Source organism: Protopterus annectens, chromosome 8.part0, assembly GCF_019279795.1.
Source record: "Protopterus annectens isolate FY-2018-M chromosome 8.part0, PAN1.0, whole genome shotgun sequence".
Lineage (NCBI taxonomy): Eukaryota > Metazoa > Chordata > Ceratodontiformes > Protopteridae > Protopterus > Protopterus annectens.
Genome location: NC_056741.1, coordinates 421,994,158 through 422,011,256, shown reverse-complemented (window position 1 = coordinate 422,011,256; position 17,099 = coordinate 421,994,158). Strand labels below are relative to the sequence as shown.

Genomic DNA, 17,099 nt, shown 5'->3' with positions numbered 1-17,099 from the left:
GCTAGTCAGGCTTATGGGGCGATAGTTTCCAGGATCTGTTGAGGCACCACCTTTGTGGAGAGGGACCATTGTTGCTGTATGCCACTCTTTGGGTACATATCCTGTAGTAAGGCTGAGAATGAACAGTAGTTTTATGTTTGGGTTTAGCTCTTCTTGGAGTTCATGTAGGACGCAGCCCGGGACATCGTCTGGTCCCACTGATGCTGTGTTTTTTGCTTTGGAGAGGGCGGCTCTTACCTGAGCATCTGAGATGTCAGGGGGGCAGCACTCTGCTGGGATAGATATTTGCCCTTTTGGTGGGGAGGGAGGGGAAAGAAGTTTGCGCTGAACCTGTCAGCTAGGATGTTGGCAATGTCTGTGGGTTCAATGTATTTTTTGTCATTTTGGACTAATTCTGAGCATATCTGGGAATTCCCACCCAGGTTCCTAACATAACTAAAGAAAGCCTTGTGATTATCCTTGGTGTCCTGTGCAATTTTTCTCTCTAAGCTGGCCTTAGATGATTTTATGAGTGCCCGTAGTTTTTTGCTAATACTGATCAGAGATGCCTTCCCTTTTTGGGATTTTGCTCTATCATGTAGTAGCTTCCTCCTTCTATTGTACAGTTTGTTTATGGCTGGGGTCCACCAGACAGGACGTCTGCCTTTGGAGAATTGGGTCTTGGTTTTATTTGGGATTGCATGATCCATGCATTCCTGAAGGTGTTCACAGAATGCGTTTATAAAGGATTCTGCGGTCTGGGCCATATTTTCCACAGGCTCGGGGGCTTTGAAGGATTCCACCTCGGTTTTGAGGAGTGTGAAATTTGCTTTAGAGAAGTTTTTCACTGTGGTTTTCTGGGCAGGGGGTGGGGTCGGGATGTGAATATCCAGTGAGATTAGTTTATGGTCTGATCTTACCAGTGAGGGATAAACTTCTGGTCTGGAGCATAGAGTCCCCATGTTGGTGATGATCAGGGTCCAGTATATTTTCCACTCTTGTGGGAGTGGTAACAAGTTGTTCCATAGCATTTGAGTTTATAAATTCTAGGAATCTTTGGGCTAGGGTGTTTGAGCTAGAGTAATGCTCCCAGTCTATGTTTGGGCAGTTGAAGTTGCCCAATATAATGGTGTTTGGAGAGACTTTCATATTTTCCAGTGTTCTCAGGAAGGCCGAGTGGGGTTCCTGGGTTTGGGAGGGTGGTTTGTAGCAGGCTATAAACTGGAAGGCAGTTTTACCCACTGTTAGTTGCACATGGATAGTCTCCGATGCTTCGTGCTGTGCCACCAACCTGGAGGCGTGGGTATCTTTGACGAATATTGATACTCCCCCTCCTTTTGTGGTTCGATCCAAGTTTTGGGGCCGAAAAGCATGGTATGAGGTATAACCTGGTAGTGCTGGTGTGCTCTCGGGAGCCTTGAACCAGGTTTCTGTTACTGCACAGATATCCATGTTCTCCATGCTAAGGAGAGTTTCGAGTGCGTACATCTTGAGGTTTAGACTTCTGGCATTGAGTAGCATTACTCTTAGTTTCTTATCCCTTGTGATACCTATGGAGGTGGGTTTGTCTTTTGAGCCTTGCCTAAAAAAGGCACTATGGGGAAAGCAAGAGACTTTGCCAATATCCGAAAGCCCAGGGGTGACAGGTGCAAGCCGTCCCTAGCGAAGCATCGTGGCTTGTCGAGCATGTCATCCCAGGCTGACAGGCAATGGATCCCCTTTGAATGACACCAATACTTAAGCCAATTGTTGAAATTGATCATCTTGTCTTCATATTGTGGCATCATTCTTGGTGAGGGTAAGATGCTACTCAAGGTCAGGGTCATACCGGCCTGGGCTATATGCTCAGAGAGCTCCTCTAGGTCTCTTTTCATGTAGTCCAGGGAGGTACGTCTCCGGTCATTCACACCAGCATGGACAATGACCGAGTCATATTTGTACTTGCCTTGGAGTGACCTGAGTGCTTGTGTTATCTGGCGGATCCTAGCGCCCGACAGGTAGCTCACCGTGACCCTCTCCTTGTTCAGCCTGGTGAGCGGGACGTCAGTGTGCCTGACGACAGAGTCACCTATTACAAGTGTTTCAGGTGTGTTGTTTAGCCTTAAGGGCTGTGACTGTTCGGCACACTGGCTTTGTGAGCTATGTGTTGTACATGTTTTGTTTTGGGGTAGCGGTTGCTTGGGTGTCTGCTTTGGAGGTCTCTGCTGCTTAGGCAGATTTTTACTTAGAGCGTCCGAGTATGTTTTTGTGTGTTTATGTGTTTGGTTTGCTGTCGTGGTAGGTCTATGTGAGACTGGAATTGTAGTGAGTGTGGTTTCCTTCTCCTCCTGACTGGTTACGCCAGTACTGAGCTGAGAGAGCTTAGCCTCCAGTTTGGCTATATGGTTGCATCTCTCACATGTGTTGGAATTTGTTGGGAGGAGGAGAGGGTTGTCTGTGTATATGAGGCAGTTGTAACATTGCCTCAAGATTCCCAGATTCACCAGCTGGACCAAAGAGGAGATTGACAACTGACCTTTGGACATGCTAGAATAGTATTCCTTTATAATTGAAAAAAATGGCCAATGGGGAACAAGGTACTCAAGGGGAGTTTGTGAGGGTGTAGTGCTTTTAATTTTTTAGTGCTGAATATATAATTGCTTTAGTGAGCAAGTGCCAGGTAACTTAAATGCAATGTGTTACAGGCAACTTAAATGCAAAAACGACAAACAGTAACTTTCTTTCAAGTGAAACAAGGAAATAAGTACAGGAAGCAATGCAGATATCACTAGGGATCCACAGAAGCGCTGAAAAGCCGTGTTTTAGGTGGAATTAGTGTTTCAGGGAAATAACAAGCAAACAAACAAAGCTAGATTCAGCAGGCCTAGATCTAGTCTATGCTACAGCAAACAAGGTGTACCAATTTCAGTAAGAAACAGTTCAAATATGCAGGCACTATAAGCCTTTAACCAGAAATTCCCAGCTCATAAGGGCAGAGTCCAGCCTCTCCTCCCACAAGAGCGCAGACCACGAACCTTCTTAATGTAAAATAACTGGCCTGAAGCCCAAGTGCTTAAACCAGAACTAATACACTTTTAGAATAACAGACACTGAGCCCTCAATCAGCAGTTCCCATTTAATGCACTAATGCAGCCTGTGTCAACTTTGTTTGCATTACAGTTATATATACACAAAGAAACACGCACACACATTGTAGAGTCCCAGAAAAATGGAGACAAAATGATTGAAACTATGGACTTGCGTATTCTAAGTCAGAAATGTTGATTTTTTTTTCAGAACACTCCCTTTTCTCCAAGGTACAGCAGTTTTGGAGATCATACAAAGACAATTCAGGGGCCTGCCCCCTACATTATGGGGGTGCAAAAAAAAATAGATTAAAGGAGAAAACAGATGTATGATGTTTGCACTTCTCTTCTGTTCTCAGTCTTTTTTCTCAACATTTTGTGACTCAGCATTGCAAGCCCAAACATTTCAACTGGAAATCATACATACAATGCATTAGACAAAACTATGAATCATCAGTCATCCAGTTCAGATGTATACCACACAAGAACATTGTTTGGCACATCGCCCCGAAAGCCAAGAGGTCATCTGGTGCATGGAAAAGCAGATGCACTTAAGAAATCTACTGCACTCCTTCAAAATGTGCAGCAGTACAATGCAAGACTTTTTAGAATTCCACTCTGAATAAATTAGCTTAGCCAGGAGGCCTTCTTCCCTCAATATGTATGTATGTTGTAGTACTGGCACTGTTCATATAGAATTAATTACTCTACAAGTAATTTGGTGAAAATTTCAAAAACAGTGAAACAATAAAAGAATTGTTTGGCAAGGAAGGAAGCTCCCACTGCACACCTCACAGTGTCTCAGGCTGTACCCCATCTTATTTATTCCAATTTGACGGTTGCTTCCTCTGTGGAGGAAGAGGGAAAGAAAAAGATCTCAAAAATTCAAGGCTACGGACAAACCCAATAGATAATTTTTAGGGAAACCCATTACGTGAAACACATTTAGGTGAAATACGTTTCATAAAACTTAGGCAGTAACCTGTTTAGTTTCTGAGTTTCAACAAAACTAACTAAAGTTAAAGTTTTAAATATCTGGCAAATTTAATGCATGCTAATAACTTGGACAGATTTTCACGTGCCAATCTTATCATGATGCCTTATGGACAAAGCAATATTTTTATATTTACTGTATTAGTAATAATTCTGTATTTTTACGCTAACAAAAATGGGTTATACAAGAAGTGTGACAAAAAAAATCATTGTATGTGTACGCTACATTTGGAAAGGAAGATGTAATGCTGTTGGGACTTGGAAAAAAATCAACAGAAGTTCCTGCAGTTTCTGTGGAAGACGGAAAGGAAAATACACATTAAATATTTGCAAATATACAAAACACTAATAGGATGCATGCGTCACTGTGAAATTTTCTAATGTGCTTCTCCACTTTTCAATTAGTGCCATGGGATCTTTTACATCTTCCACAGCGATCACCAATTCAACACATAGGACTTTAGTCCAACACTATTCTGCCGCACTACAGTGTCAGTACTGAGACTTTAATTCAACAAAATGACCCAAGGACAGAACTCATGTATCAAGTAACTGTCTATTGACAGGAAGCAAGTCTGTTGAAAAGACAGATTTCAACTACAATGAATACAATCCATTCCACATATCTGGTATGCATGTGTGTGCTTCTTGACGTCTTTGCTATAATGCTATGTAAACATACATTGACCACAGAAAGTTCAACACTGAGGATCGTTATATCATAAAAGTAGAGAGTCTTCAGATCCTGAAAAAGGCAACTGCACAGACCACTGAAGGCTTACCTCAATTTAAGGACACAGCTGTTCATATCTAGTTCCACCAAAAACAAATACTAACCATCATACAAACATGCATTACCCAGATTAAATGCAGGTTCTTAAGATATCATCATCATTGTCCTCCTCTTTTGGCTGTTCCCATTAGGGGTCGCCACAGTGGATCATCTGCTTCCATTTCTTCCTGTCCTCTGCATCTTGCTCTGTCACACCAACCGCCTGCATGTCCTCTCTCACCACATCCATAAACCTTATCTTAGGCCTTCCTCTTACCTGGCAGCTCCATCCTTAGCATCCTTTCCCCAATATACCCAGCACCCCTCCTCAGCACAAGTCCAAACCAACGCAATCTCACCTCTCTTGCTTAGTCTCCAAACTGTCCAACCTGAGCTGACCCACTAATATACTGATTCCTAATCCTGTCCATCCTAGTCACACCCAGTGCAAATCGTAACATCTTCTGCCACATCCAGCTCTGACTCCTGCCTTTTTGTCAATGCCACCGTAACATAGCTGGTCTCACTACCCTCTTGTAAACCTTCCCTTTCACTCTTACTGGTACTCGTCTGTCACAAATCACTTCTGACACTTCTCCACCCATTCCACCATGCCTGTACTCTCTTCTTCACCGCTCTTCCACACTCACCATTACTCTGAATCGTTTATCCCAAGTACTTAAACTCATCCACCTTTACCAACTCTACTCCCTGCATCCTCACCATTCCTCTACCCTCCACCTCATTTACACACATATATTCTGTCTTAGCCCTACTGACCTTCATTCTTCTCCTCTCTAGAGCATATCTCCACCTCTCCAGGGTCTCCTCAACCTGGTCCCTACTCTCACTACAGATCACAATGTCATCTGCAAACATCATAGTCCATGGGGCCTCCTGTCTGATCTCATCTGTCAACCTGTCCATCACCACTGCAAATAAGAAAGGGCTCCTTGATGTAATCCCACCTCTGCCTTAAACGTATCTGTCACTCCCACCGCAGTCCTCACCACTGTCACACTACACTTGCACATATCCAGTACCACTCTTACATACTTCTCTGCCACTCCCGACTTACTCATACAATATCACAACTCTTCTCTAGGCACCCTGTCATATGCTTTCTCTAAGTCCACAAAGACACAATGCAACTCCTTCTGACCTTCTCTGTATTTCTCCAACAACACACTCAGAGCAAACATTGCATCTGTTGTGCTCTATCCTGGCATGAAACCATACTGCTGATCACTAATCTTAAGGTTCTTAAGATATGCAATCAATAAATGTGGAGCAAGGTTCTACAGCATTTATGTTAGGAACCACCCTCATGAACAAAACACTATCATTCAGTAAATCTATGATGATGATGTAGTCACTCTGAAATGCAAAGTGACAAATGCTATAGTTCAGGGATGGGATCTCATAGCAGACATGTTCAAAGATGTATATTCCAAACACTGAAAACTGGCACATTTCCAAATAAAACCTTAGACAAAATTAACAGCTGACTCATAACATTAACAGTACCCACAACTGACAGACTAATAACCCAGCCTATGCAAAACTCCCCTCTAAAACACAACACTGGAAACAATGAAATTTTCTATCAAAATTTCTACCACTGTAAAACATTAATGGCAAACACAGGCAGAAATTCCATACAGTCAGAAAGTACAACAATTGCAATAACAGTTTATACTAAAAAAAATCAGAAAATGAGGCAATGGCAACAACCATAGAAGTCACTGCACCTTAAGTCTGACTTTTTTTGTTTTGCTGTGAAGTTCCACACTACCTACAGACAAGGGTTACGTCCCTTCAACAACTGGATGAAAAGCAGAAATAAGTCCAACCACTAATATGCAATATACGACTTAGGATGGAATCACAACAGACCTTCATACACTACTAAGTACTGCACTTGCTCAATTACATTTCTAAACTTTCTGGCAATTACTGAGAATTCTGCATACACATTCTGTGTTGCAAAACAGTCAGCAGCTTTTACAAATATTAGAATGAATCAAGCAATTGTCAACTTGGCATACCTCACACTAGTGGCACAGAGGAATGAGGCATCAAATATACACCCATCAACCAAAGATGGAATAGTGGTTTCGGCACTTGACAGTACAGAGAAGGTACAATAGGCATACCTATCCTGGGGGGTGTCATGTTCTGATGGAAATCAGAGAGAGAAAAAGGAAGGAACGAGAACAGCAATCACTCTAAGGGCCCTTGGGCACAATTGTTTTGGTACATCTCAATACTCAATATGCAAGACAAGGTACATCAGCACACTGATGGAAAGATTAAGTACCAAGAAAAAAACTGAAGCTGCCACTGGGGATGGTGCAATGGATCAGCATTCAGGGATGTATGGCTCCAGAATGGGGGAAACCAGACCACAATCATAGGACAGCTCCACCTCCCCCAACACAGCACCATGTATGCAGGTGGAGAGAATAGCATGGAAACTTAAAAAGAACAAAAAATATCAACATTATTTATTTGCACTCTGTTGACTGGAACAGTTTTGCCTTGCAGATAATCTGATGAAATGTCAGGCTTCAACTAAAGTGCATAAAATGTGCACTCTACTCATCCAGCAGAAGTGTGTATATTCTGAAGATTCTGCTATGATGCTATTTCAAAGTTTTAAATTAATCAGCTATTTCAAAGTTTTAAATTAATCAGCAAAGGCGGACTTTCCAGCAAATACCATACTAGAAGAAAAACCTTCAATAATTATTCCAAAATGCACCACAAAGATCAAACTCTTGCAAGTACAGAGCAAAAGAATTAGGAAATATAGGTTGCTGACTTGTATTTCATCATTCACTGCATCCTGAAACTTATCCTTGGAATGCACATTGAATGCTGTAAGAAACAAAGCCACATTTACCAAACTGGCAAAATTGCCTTCGCTATATACGTGTGTGTGTATACATATATAGTCTATAACACAGTAAAAATATTGCTACATCTGCTTCCTACCTGAACAGGTCATTGAATTCCTTTCTTTTTCATGTGCCTGTTTACATACATCTACACACACACACACATTATATATATATATATATATATATATATATATATATATATATATATATAATGGGTCAGCACAATGTAGACACATTTAGCTTTGCTTTTCACAGCACTTGGGTCGAGGTGGAGCTGTGTGCTGTGTGAAGTCTTCAAATCTCTTCGCATGGGTTTTCCTCCCACATCCCAAAAGCAAAGTAGGTGCACTGGTGACCCACTAGCCTTTCCACATGAGCATGCGTACGTGCCCTGTAATGAACTGGCATCCAACTCAGAATAAGTTGGCAGGCCTTGCGTCAACTCAGTGGCAGCACAGACTCCAGCTCCCCTATGATGCTGCATTGGCGTAAGATGGCAACTAGTGAGTCAATTTACTTAGATACACATATACATTCAAGCACATATAATAGAAATCAACAAGCATGCAGTTCACAGTAAGAGGCTATCACACACTTCAGCTTCCATGTATGCCAAGGGGCTTAGTTACAAATGTTAAAATACAGCAATTGTATACCTCCAAGCAAAGGAATGTTTTATCATGGAGGGACAGAGTTCCAAGTCTCTGAAGAAAATGTTCCTCCCCGAAAGATTCAAACAGTCCAAGAAAATACACGGCTTCATGTTGTGCAGTGCTCTTTTCAGTCTCCAGGGTATACACCCAAAATGTCTACTGAGGGGAAATAAATACTAGCCAATACCAGTGTCAAGAGACAGGCTTAGTTTACAAGTATTTCTACAAACACTTGTGGAATAAGACCATTCAAGAGAAGTTCTCAAGTTACAGCACTCCTTCACTGATAACTGGTTCATCTCCATCACTACTGAAAAAGAATCTCTGGGAAGTGTTTTCTTTTCTTGAAGTCTTGGCATTCTTTCTACAGGTAACCATATTCCCCAGTTTGCAGTCATAATTTTCTACCTACATTTTTATCTGAAAAAGGGAACAACTAAGTGTTGTTTGAAGAACAGTCTTTCAGGGACTCCACTGGGCACTTTAGTGCTGTTAGAAAGGGAAGCCAGTATGTGTGTCTTTTGTGTTCTCCTTCTCAACCAAATCTGTATGTATCAAAGAAATGGAAACTTACAATTCTGGTACTACAGAAGCAAGCAGATATGCGGTACGTAGTTTATTATTAAATGTAAGCATTTTCATCCAAATAAAACCGGAATTCTTCATGCAAGTGCTTAGCTTTTGCTATTACGTACCTCACAACTGCCTGGATTTGGAGCGATTATTTTATTTTAGTTGCTGGATTTACAGTACAACATTTTTTTACTTTTTTTTAATTCTGGTACTTTAATAGGAGACTGCGCATTTTTGTTTTTTAATTTAAAAGTGTGTAACTGTTCTATACAGTGTTATTCCTGTCTAAACACTGATGTTAATTGCATGCCCTGATCACTTTAAAAATCAAAGTACTAAAACAGTCCCTAACTATGTTAACATTAAAAGGTTAACAGTACATTATTTGTACATTACATTATGTAGCAAAAGACAGACCTAGAAATAGTTAGCTTTGGTCAACACCAAACTATGTGATCACGGTTGGCCCCAATCACAGGAACAAAACATGGCAAGTGCTCACAATGATCACAGATGCCTAGCCATGTACATGTTTAAGATGATACACAAAGTACAGTTGTGTAAAATCTTACCATAACTATAGATGTCCTTGGCTTCACCGCGGCTGTATTCCTTAATAATGGGATTCCCTGCCGTGAAGCCCTCCGTCCAGCCAGTTTACAAAAGTTTACCTTTGCTTTAAAGGTACGCTGAATGTCACCTGCTCACTCCTTGCTTAAGGTAAGGCATAAAAAAGTGACGCTCAGGCATACCACCCTGAGAATAGATTGCCCCAGTAGGAACAGCAGTCCAAGGAAAACAAAGGAGAATCTGCACAGCCAGAAAGGGAAAAAGACCAGGGGAATAGACGGAGGGAGTGAATACTGCAGCAGTGAAGGCAAGAACATCTACAGTTATGATAAGATTTTACACAACTGCACTGGGTCCTTACATTCACCGCTGCAGTATTCCTTACTAATGGGGAGAGTGCAAAAGCTCAAGAAGAAACCTGGGAGGAGGAAGCAGCAGAGCCCTTTAAGCTATAAAGAATGGCAGCAGCAAAACCGGCTCTAGCCCTGGAGATACCATCCAGCTGGTAATGTTTGGTAAAGGTATGCACAGAGGTCCAGGTAGCAGCTTCAAGAATAGAATTAGCATCTAAGCCTTTGAAAATAGCACCAGAAGAAGCCACAGCTCTAGTGGAATGAACCTTTATAGAAGAGGGAAGGCTCTCGTCATGAAAAGTGTAACAAAAGGAAATAGCCTTTGAAATCCAAGTGGAAATAGTTTGCTTGGAAACAGCCAAACCTAAAGACCTAGGATGAAAGGAAACAAATAACTGGTCAGACTTCCTGATAGATGTGCATCTGAACTGTCTATGCACATCTAAGGTATGTAGCACCCTCTCACTGTCAAGACTGCAGAGAGGGAAAAAAGGTAGGCAAATTAATAGACTAAGTGACAACTCATTAACCACCTTGGGCATAAAAGAAGGATTAGTACGCAAGGACACCCTGTCCCCATGAAATATCAAAACAGGTGGACAAGCCATACGGGCTTGCAACTCAGACACACATCTGGCAGAAGTATGAACTAACAAAAGAACAGTCTTCCAAGAACAATGCTGCAAGGAAGCTGAAACAGCAGGCTCAAAAGGAGCCCGAGTCAATTTTTCCAGAAGAAAATTAAGATCCCAGGGAGGAGGAATAGGCTTCCTGGGAGGTCTAATATTAGGGACACCTTTAAGAAACAGCTTAGCCTCAAATCTAGAAGCTAATGGGGGAGTTAAAGGCAGACAATCAGAAAGAGCTGATAAACAGAAAAATGGTAAAAACAAAAACACAGATGTATGCAACAGACCGGCAGTTAAAAAAGCATTCGGACTGATGGCAAAAAAGTTCTGAGGGTGGTACACCTGAACGTCACCTTTATGCCCTACATTACGCAAGGAGTGAGCAGGTGACATTCAGTGTACCTTAAAGCAATGGTAAACTTTTGTAAACTGGCCGGACGGAGGGCTTCACGGCAGGTGACCCCATTAGTAAGGAATACCGCAGCAGTGAATGTGAGGACATCATACGTTTCCATCAAAAAATGCATAATATTGTCTGTTAAGGAGGCAAATAAGCAGCAAAGAAATAAACTTGAACTCTGAGTACTACCATGGCTGTATTGCTGCCCATTTAAAGTTCAAACATAACAAAAATCAAACATTAAGCACATATAATAGAAAACAGGCAAGAAAAAAAGCATGAAACTAAAAGGTTATAAAATTAGTCAACTCCCCCAACTTAAACTTTTTAGGAATACAGACACAGAGCTCAAAGATTTTATTAATCCTATAGGACAAGGAGCCTTTCAACTCATTTAGTACTGGCACAACTACACTAACTCAACTGATTCAAGGAACCTGTTCAGTACTGGACCTCAGAAATGGGGTACCAGCTGAAGCAAGTTCTAACTACGAGCAGCTGCAGTCAAGTTAAGAGATAAACTGATACACACAGTTTTCTCTCATTAGGCCAGGGTAATTCTAAAACCTGGTGAATGATAGTCTTACACCCATGATATGTATATATTATTAAATTAAAATAAGCTCCTGAGCCTTCCCTGTCCTCTGAGATGTACAATGTGCACAGTGAATTAAACTTTATATAACTGTATGCACTGCTCATCTTGAAATCCAGCATATAAGAATACTCTAATAGCATAAACTGGTTTTCAAAAAGATGCACATGTTCAAACAGCATCAGCACTGATGCAACAACTGTGTCAGATTTTACATTACTGTGTAAAATTACAATGCAGCCTAGTTTATAAGTTGTGTAAAATCACAACAATGTGACTTGCAGGATACATTTGCAATATAAATTTCTGAAAGGTTTGCTGTGGACACTACTATATTACATTTGTTAAAAACAGACGCCGCTGAGCAAAACAATGGAGGATAGCAGTCACATATGAATCACAAGTAACTCCTAGATCCAATGGCCAATGAAGTAAATAATCCAAGTGCAGGCAAAGTATGTAAAAAAGCAGGTTTATTTATAAAAAGAGGTGAGCGCTTTCGCATTAGCTTCTTCAGACCTAAACAACTAAACCATCTATTAACATTAGTTTAAAAAGCCAAAATGGCGCCAAAATCCTGTCCCTTATTTAAAGACACATAACTCATTAAAAATATCATATAAAAAATCATATAGAAAGTGCCTAGACACCATTATAAAACAGAACAGCATTTCAAGACAAAACTATTCATGTTCATGTCCATTATTGAAATAAATGACTAAGGAGTATGTGTGACAGATGGGGGGGGGGGTTTGTCACAACTATCAAAACATTGACAGAACATCTATGCATATATAAAGGTTAAAATTCTACTGCAAAATCTGCCAGTCATCTTTTGCAAACAGAATGCCAGAGACTTACTACACTGACTAAAGCCTTAAGAGAAATGGCTACATATGCTATTTGAATCATCACCGCACGCATTTCATTGCATGGTGAAATGGTGGCATTTTCTGTCACTAGTACTGTTTGCTGAACTATGTAATGGTCGGAGTTCGTTCATTACATTAACTGTTACACAATTCAAGGGTTTTTTCCCTTTTTTGAGGTTGTCGGACCCTGTAGTTAGCATATTTAATTTCTAGGGGTGTGAAGGATGAAGCATCCCAAATAAAAAGCTGTGTTTTTTGTTTTTTTACTTGTAATTGTAAGCAATATATTGGTTTACATTTGCAGATACTTTTTTGCAGTGATTTTAGTTGCGAATAATGGTAACAACCAGTGAGTTTGTTCGATGATTTGTGTTTCGATCAAACTTTGGTAATTATTCGTTATAAACTTTATATGTGTGTGTCTGTACGTACTATATACACACACACACACACACACACATGTTTTTATATATATATATATATATATATATATATATATATATATATGTAGAGAGAGAGAGAGATTCACTTCAGAAGCCTGAAATATCACAAGCCTGAATTTCATAATCCGGAAGACCAAAAGCCTGAAAACTCAAAAGCCTGAATCCCAAAAGACTGAAAATATACAGAACACAAAGAGTAACAATATTTCAGTACAAGGACAAACACATACAAGACAAAAGATAGCACTTTTCACCAAGTATGGGCAGAGGGCAAGCCCCCCAAACCCCCTACTGATTAAATATATCCACTCCAAGATGGCAAACATACCATCACATGTTTCATGACTGCCTGTTGTAACCTTAGTAATGTTCCTTTTTAACTTGCTATACTACAACACAACTCATGAAAGTGTAGTGAAATGCAATCTGGGAGTTGATATATTTAAAAAGCAGGGGGTGTGGGGGTGCAGGTGGCTTGCCCCCCTGCTTATATGTGGTGGAATGTAATCTGGTTTGTGTTGTCTACAGTCAGTATATGTTTCCTATGTGTTTTCAGTCTTATGGGATTCAGGCTTTTGGTCTTCCAGATCATGAAATTCAGGTTTGTGATACTTCAGACTTTTGAAATGAATATATGTGTGTGTGTGTGATCTACTTCACAAGACCAAAATCCAAAACAACTAAAGATGAATTTGCCGAGACGAAAAGATCGAAACTTTAACTTACCAAACTGTAAAGTGTTTCTCAGGGTAAGTAAACACTTGCCCAACAGACACGTAAAAAGACATCGCAATGTTATCAAGCACACCCCCCAACTATATATATATATATATATATATATATATATATATATATATATATATATATATATATATATCTAGGACACATGTTCGACTAGCATATGTCCGAATCACAAAACATCGAACACACATACACGAAAGCGCTCAACATCAAAAAGCACTTCCGTGTAGGTGTAGTTAAAAAAAAATAATCTACATTTCTGCAAGGGGGCTTCAGCCCCCACCCCCTACTTTACTATTCTCACTCCGAAATCGCACTACAATGGGGAAAAGGGAATTTTCCCTTACCGGCACTGTAGTCCGATCTACTAAACAGGCACACATACACAGAAGCACTTATCGATGTTAAGCGCTTTCGTGTATGTGTGTTAGATGTTTTGTTATTCAGACATATGCTAGTCGAGCATGTTTCCGGATCCCCTATAAATAAATATACATATACATACATATATATATATATATATATATACATATATACATATACACACACACACACATACATGCATACACACACCAAAGGCATATTCCCCGATATTCGGTGAGTATTTACTTACCCTGAGAAACACTTTACTGGTCAGTAAATTACATTTTTTCCTCTTTTCATCACGGCAAATTTGTCTTTGTATATTATATATTACACACACATACATACATAGAGGGGGGCACATGTACATACATACACACAGTACATATTTATGAGAGTGTGTGTATGGATTACCTTTCAAATCCCAAAGCCCATTAACACCAACTTTCAGAATGTCGAGATGACATTACCAAAAACTGACCATCACGAATGCCTGATGTTTCCTCAGGCAAGTAAATACTTGCCCAACACCTAATGTACACACACCAGGCTGTATAACAACCATCTAGGTGGGAGGCTGCCCCCCACAACACACTCCCTAACACTATATACCAACTCTGGGATTGCACTACAGTGGGGAAAAGGGCATATTTCCACATGCAAGGCAAGTGTTTACTTGCCCAGGGAAACCTCAGCCATTAATGACTGTCAGCTTTCGGTAATGTTGTCTCGACATTCTGAATGTCAGTGTTATGGGTTTGGGATTTAGAAGGATATATATATATATATATATATATATATATATATATATACACACACACACACACAGTGATTTTTTTTTTTTTTTTTGTTTATTTAGTTATCGTTCATTCATTCTCTTATAACAGGGACATTCAGAGAGACCATGTGGAGCCGCACCCATTTTATATTTATGCTAACTGAATTTCTTAGTTTCTCTACATGGTGGCTTCTGCTACAGTTTCTTTTACAGCACATTATGTGCTCTCACATGAATTTTGTGCCATTAGGATATGGTACCGGGCAAGAATTCAAGGAGTGTGTCGTAAGTTTGGTGCACTGGCCTGTTTATCAATGACTTATTTAAGTTCTTGCAAATTCTTATTCATTACTTCGGTAATGTGGTCTATCTTTCTTAGGGTATGCTTTTCATCTTTCCCAGCATTATGGTCTTTTCTGTTGAATCTTGTCATTCAAAATATCAATGTTTTAGTTTTACTAGCAGTCCTTCCAGCAAACAGCCTTGGTTTATTCAAACATTCCTAGATGTTCGAAAGGGTTTTCCAATAACACAGTCCTCTTTAAAAGGACGTGTTTCACTTTGGGGCACCTCAACTTTACTACACTACATTAAAATATTAGTTTCATTTTGTACAGCGATAGTAACAAACCAATAGTTTCTACGTCAACAGCATTAAACGAAAAGATGAGGTACGTGCTGTGTTGTAAAGTCTCAAACTGATTAACTGATATAAAACAGTACAAAAACTTCCCTGCACGAACTAAAAGTCGACAAGTGTAAGGCACTGCTGTTTGGATTAAACTCCGGTATCTTACTGACAGCTGTCTAAAGTAATTTTATTATTGCTAGCCTGTCTGTTCCCAAGCAGGACTTGAGTACTCCTTAATCAGTTCCGATCCTAAGAAAAACAGTGCAACCTTCAAAAGGGACGCTCACCAAGTTCGGAGACGTGCTGATGCTCCTCACCCCTTCTAAGCTAACTGTTAGGTTTCCATATTTACGCACGATACAACTGCACAGCCGATTTACACCCAGCATTTCTAGTTCTCCTACAAATACTCAGACAGAAACCAAATATTTCTTAAACTATAACCCAACTACGTTTAAAAACATCCACTACAAGCTGTTAACATCAAATGTACACATTTCTAAGAGACATAAAGACGCACTGTGATTACGTCACTAGGACATAATAAAAGGGCCACTAATATGACCTACAGATGCCTATATAAATTCTTATGCTTGCACAACTGATGTCAGACATTCTGAAAATAATGGGGGAGAGTTTTGTTCTAATTACCTGTTGTGTGGAGCATTCGACAGTACTGGCATAAGCATAGTGTTAAAGCGCTGTAGTGTAAAAACTAGAGCCGCACTAAGACAATCACTTGCATGATTTTGTTTTCGACAGTGCCCCAGCTGGATACGTGTCAAAGTTGTTTCAGCTGTATTTGTCAATCTCTTTGCACAAGAAGTTTTGGGGGCATTATTGCACTTTAAGAGAATGGCTTAGTACCGTGATGTGAAGTCGGGAGCTGTGTTGTTGGATTTTGATGTGACTAAGAGGTATTATTGGAACGTTGGGTCCTGGTGCTTGTATAAGGTTGCAGAACAATTCTTAAATAGGGGCATTTGACTGGGCTGTATATTGGATTATAGGTAGTTAGTAGTTGGGTGTGATAGGTGTTTGGGTAGTTCTAGGCACATTCGATCTTTTACAGATGTACGGTAATGTGCTGATTGGGAAGCACTGACAGCAAATGTTGCTGCCATCTGGTAGTACCAGTCAAGATTTGTTGTGATGTTAACGTTAAGATTGTTAACGTGTATAGGAGAGAAGTGAGCAGATATATTTTAGTTGTGGACTTTCTGGTGTCGTGTGAGAAATTTGCACAATAGAGGGAGCGTATTTTTCTATGTGTTTTATTAATGGCTTGAAGTTGTAGTTCGTGTTGGTCATGTCGTAGATTGAGTAATACTCCGAGATGTGTAGTTTGGGACGCTATTTTAATTGTATTTTTAGATGATAGCGTTTAGAATGTTTCTCTTTGTTCAGAGCAACATTTTGGGGAAAATAGTATTATTTTGGTAATTTTTTGCATTGAGATGGAGATTTGAGTCTGCTAGCCAGGATTCTGTAGTATAGAATGCCTTTTGTGTGATGGTTTGGAGTTTTAATGTTGTTGTAGTGCGGAGCACAAATGTGGCATCATCTGCGTATTGAACTAAGGTTGCTTCTTTTTTGGTTGTGTGGAGTTTTGGTAAAAATGTTAGGATAGACCTTTTGGGGTACTGTAACTGGTAGGAAAGGAGATAATTTTTGCTGCCATTTTACAGTCTGCTGTTTATATGATAGGTGGCCAAAAATGAGGAAAGGGATGGGTTGCTAAATCCTAGGGAGAGAAATTCACAGAGAAGTTTTTGATGAGACACTG

The 17,099-nt window shown here is 40.1% G+C and overlaps 1 protein-coding gene across 1 annotated transcript in view; it reads right to left on the bottom strand.

Annotated features, from left to right (window-relative positions):
- MRPL9 (mitochondrial ribosomal protein L9) overlaps window positions 1-15,842 on the bottom strand; it is a 341,838-nt gene extending 325,996 nt beyond the window's left edge. The window contains exon 1 of the mRNA XM_044079205.1: window positions 15,601-15,842. Within this exon, the coding sequence (XP_043935140.1) occupies window positions 15,601-15,702 (102 nt within the window). The 5' untranslated portion in view covers window positions 15,703-15,842. The remainder of the gene's footprint in view (window positions 1-15,600) is intronic.
- Between the last annotated feature and the right edge of the window lie 1,257 nt (window positions 15,843-17,099).